Source organism: Amaranthus tricolor, chromosome 14 (assembly GCF_026212465.1).
Source record: "Amaranthus tricolor cultivar Red isolate AtriRed21 chromosome 14, ASM2621246v1, whole genome shotgun sequence".
Taxonomy (NCBI): Eukaryota; Viridiplantae; Streptophyta; class Magnoliopsida; order Caryophyllales; family Amaranthaceae; genus Amaranthus; species Amaranthus tricolor.
In genome coordinates, this window is record NC_080060.1 from 25,297,080 (window position 1) to 25,301,025 (window position 3,946).

At 31.1% G+C, this 3,946-nt stretch overlaps 1 protein-coding gene across 1 annotated transcript; it reads left to right on the forward strand.

Moving 5' to 3' along the window:
• The first annotated feature begins 1,321 nt into the window (after positions 1 to 1,321).
• LOC130799811 (uncharacterized) lies at positions 1,322 to 2,251 on the forward strand. The gene has a single exon (XM_057663052.1). The coding sequence runs from the start codon at positions 1,481 to 1,483 to the stop codon at positions 2,150 to 2,152; it is 672 nt and encodes a 223-aa protein (XP_057519035.1). The 5' UTR covers positions 1,322 to 1,480; the 3' UTR covers positions 2,153 to 2,251.
• The last annotated feature ends 1,695 nt before the right edge of the window (positions 2,252 to 3,946 follow it).

Genomic DNA, 3,946 nt, shown 5'->3' on the forward strand with positions numbered 1-3,946 from the left:
ATGTCATTTATGGATATAAAACGAATGTATAACAATGCATGTTAAAAATCATCAAAAATAATGAAAAAAATAGTTAAAGAGTGAAATTAACTGTGGAAAGTCACCAGATTGAGTTGTGAGAAGTAAAAAGAAGGAGGATAAAATTTAATAAGTAGACAGAAATTGGAGAAGAAAGAGAATAAGTTTGAAAAATGAAATGAGAAAGAGATTGAAGTCCATATTGAAAATCCAGGAAAAAAATGTTAGCCACAAAAGTTTTGTCACCAGACTTGTCGCTAAAATTTGCCCATTTTGAATTTTGAAACCGGAAAATAGTTTAGCGACGAAGTTGGCGACAAACACTTTGCCGCTAAACATTTTTTGCTATACAATTTCACGTTTTTCCGCTCATTTCTCTGAAATTCATTTTCATTAAATTAGAAAATAGTTTAGCTACGCTACAAAAACTCTTTGTCACTGGCTGGCGACAAACCATTTTTATCGACAAATATGTCACTAACCTTCTCTCCTAAGAAATTTTTTTTGTCTCTAAATTCAATTCTTCTTGTAGTGTGCACACATTTTAAAGCAAATTTTGAGCTTCAATATCTCTAAGTATGCATCATGAAAATTGTAAAAAATATACATTAAAAAATTTTGCATTAAGATGAATCTAACAAGATCCCACATGAATATATTATATCTTCAATATACACTTCAAAATTTTAATTTAAATTTCTCTTGTTTAGAGTAGAAGGAGTACATTGTTTAATATCGGCACAAAGCTATATATGCATATAAATTATTAACTAAAGACATAGTACTCATAGAATATGCAAAAATGAAAGGGCACATTGGAAATAAAAACCATCAACAAAAACGTTGCTTGAAAATGCAAATAAGAAGTACATATGTTACATGAATTGAACCGAGTAATAAAAAAATACCATTGAAGCTTTATTATCACTATAATCAAGTGAAGTAATCAAAAGCAATATTTAGATATTAAAAAAAATTAAATATAATTACTTTTCTAAAAACTATCCAAAAAGAAAAATCAAAATTTAATGGCAACCAAAAATTAAAATTTTCAATTAAAATAAACTAATATTAAAAGGCATTAAGTTATATGGTTTATTTTGGGCAAACTAATATAGAATAGTTGGATTATTAATAACTAATTAAAAGAAAAGATTAATTTCAGCCAATGGTGAATATTGGCATTGTTAATATCAAATCTTCCCATCAAAAATAACATCTCGTGACAAAATATTTTTCTTTCAGGGCTAATAACATGTGCAGGCAGTGCTGATGACCCAAACAGGCCCATCTACAACATTCAATGCCCAACTATGTTCGTGGGCAATGCGAATGGACTAAAGTACATGCCCACCAATATTCAAGCACCAGTATTAATAGCAGGAAATGCTAATGCACTGAACCTGCCCAACAACATACAAGGCTCAATACCAATAGCTATTGCAATACTAATGGGTTTAAAATGCCCATCAATAACAATCAAGCCTCAATGCATTACCCATTTGAACCTAACTCTCAAAGCCAAGACAACAATTGCAAGGTTCCTGATATATACACCAACTCTAAGACCGGGTTGGCAGCCCCATTTCGTGAGCAAGATCAGTACATGCCCATCGCAATTGTGGTTAGAATAATGAGGAGGGCCTTACCTCCACAGGCAAAAGTGGCTGATGAGGCTAAGGAATTGCTACAAGGATGTGTTTCTGAGTTCATTAGCTTTATCACAAGTGAAGCTAATAAGAATTGTCAATTGGAGCATCGCAAGACCATAACAGCTGAAGATGTTATAGGGGCTATGTCTAGACTTGGATTTGAGCATTATCTCCAGCCTCTTTCGATGTATCGTCAAAAGTATCGTGAAAGCGAGACGTTACCTACTGCGGTTCCTAGGCGTATGGCTTACTTTAACAATGATGTTAATGCTATCACATCCACAACTTCTGTTATGCCTCCTTTTGCCTTGGTTCATCCTCATTATGCTATGATTGCTACTCTTCCTAGTGTTTCGGTTGGGAATGGCCCAAATTTGGGTCTTAGAAGTGGTGATGGGTCAGGTGGCAGTGATGGAGCGGGTCCATCTGAGTCACCTCAAGATGGATTTGACTTCTTTTATACATATGATAAATATAAGTAAGAACTTCATGGGTGAAGGGAACTGTTTGAATTGTTTAGGATACAGTACTCAACTATGGTCTAAGCATTAGCTAATATATTTCATGTCATTTTCTTTCTTTTCTATGGTTCTCTTCAATGGTAAAATGAAATGTATTTCCTTTGAATTTGTATTGTAATTAGTTTTTCGTTGTTCATATTGTTCTATTGTCAATATTGCAACCAGAAAAGTAGTTTGGTTGTATTAGAAAACTGAATTGGGAAAACAAAAGGCGTTTGAATATCCCAAAATAAGAGAACAACTAACCAAGGGGAGAAGGGACAAGGGGTTAGAGGAAGAGGTTTGGCCCGCATGTCTAACATCCAACTATTATATTTTTAACATGCTTATCCTTATTAATTTATAACTAGTGTAATGATCGTACAATGCACGAGATTTTTAAACTTTCATATGTATAGTAATTTAGCTATTTTGATAATTTTTTCTTAACATAATTATTAATTATTTAGATAAAAATAGACATTTGATAATCATATTAAAAAAACTTACACACTCGATCAAAGTAGATATTAAATTTATATTTTAGCAGAAATTTGTATGAAGAAAATAATTATACATGCTTACCTTTTTATGATATGAAGACATGTTGCGGAAATTTTATTCACGTCTGAATAAGTTGTTGAAAGTATAATGGAGTTGAAGTATTATATATTTTAATGATGAAAATGAGTAATGAATTGGGGAAGAGCTAACGCTATAAATCAACATTGAAGATTCTAGAGTAAGTGATATTGAGCAATTAAAGTTGCAAGGCCCTTTTCACATAGAAGTTAAAGCAAAAAAGAAAACAACATTATAATTGAGCAATTAAAGTTGTTGAAAATAAAGGTCATTTCACATAGAAATAGAAGTAAAAAGAAAACAACATTCAAGATATATAATTTAAAGTTGACACATTTCAAGTAAATAGAGTTCCTTAACTATCTATCTACTCTGCCACGTGTCAAAGTGGTTTCTCAATTAGAATATTATATTATATTATGATTATCATTTTGATATGATTACGATTATTATGATTATGGTGGTCATGATTATGATATATAGGTTATATTAAAAAATAGGAAAAATTGTCCTAAATAATCCAATCTTTTGTCCATTTTCCGTGAATAATTCCACCTTTTGAAAAATTATAAATAATTTAACCTTTGCCTTTATTTAGTTGAGAATGGACCATCGAAGAAACAAACTAGCTATTCCAGGATACTACTAGTTGTTACATTCAACAGGCCATTCCCCTTCTTTTGTATAAGCTTCCTCCATGGAGCAACACCATATTCAACCCAAAAATTTTGGTGAGGAAAAAAAAGCATTAACACATATAATTTTAGTAAAAATCTTAGTTACTTTATAAAGCATGAACACTAATTCCTCTTCTTCTCGAAGTGTTGGTTCAATTCAGAAATTATGTAAAAGGTAAGCATGGTTTCGAAGCAAAGTTGCAAAGGGCGAAAAAGGATCCCCGGGCCGGTGAAAATTTTTATTTGTGTCCAAAATAAAAAAGAAAGAGATAAATAAAGACTTTAATAAAGGTCAAGGAGATTTTTTTAATTAGAAAAATAAAAGGTTCTATTTAAATAAATTAAAAGGAAAATAGATTTATCGGTTGTAACCAGTTCTTTGCAACAAAGGTCCATTCACAACAAATGCTATGCAAAGATTAGATTATTTAATAATTTTCAAATGGTAGAATTATTAGCAAAGAATGGGAAATAGGTTGGATTATTAAGGACAATTTTTCCTAAAAATTTAAGATAG

Excerpts from the sequence above, each read along its gene's own strand:
- LOC130799811 (XM_057663052.1), top strand. The coding sequence starts at position 1,481 with ATGCCCATCAATAACAATCAAGCCTCAATGCATTACCCATTTGAACCT.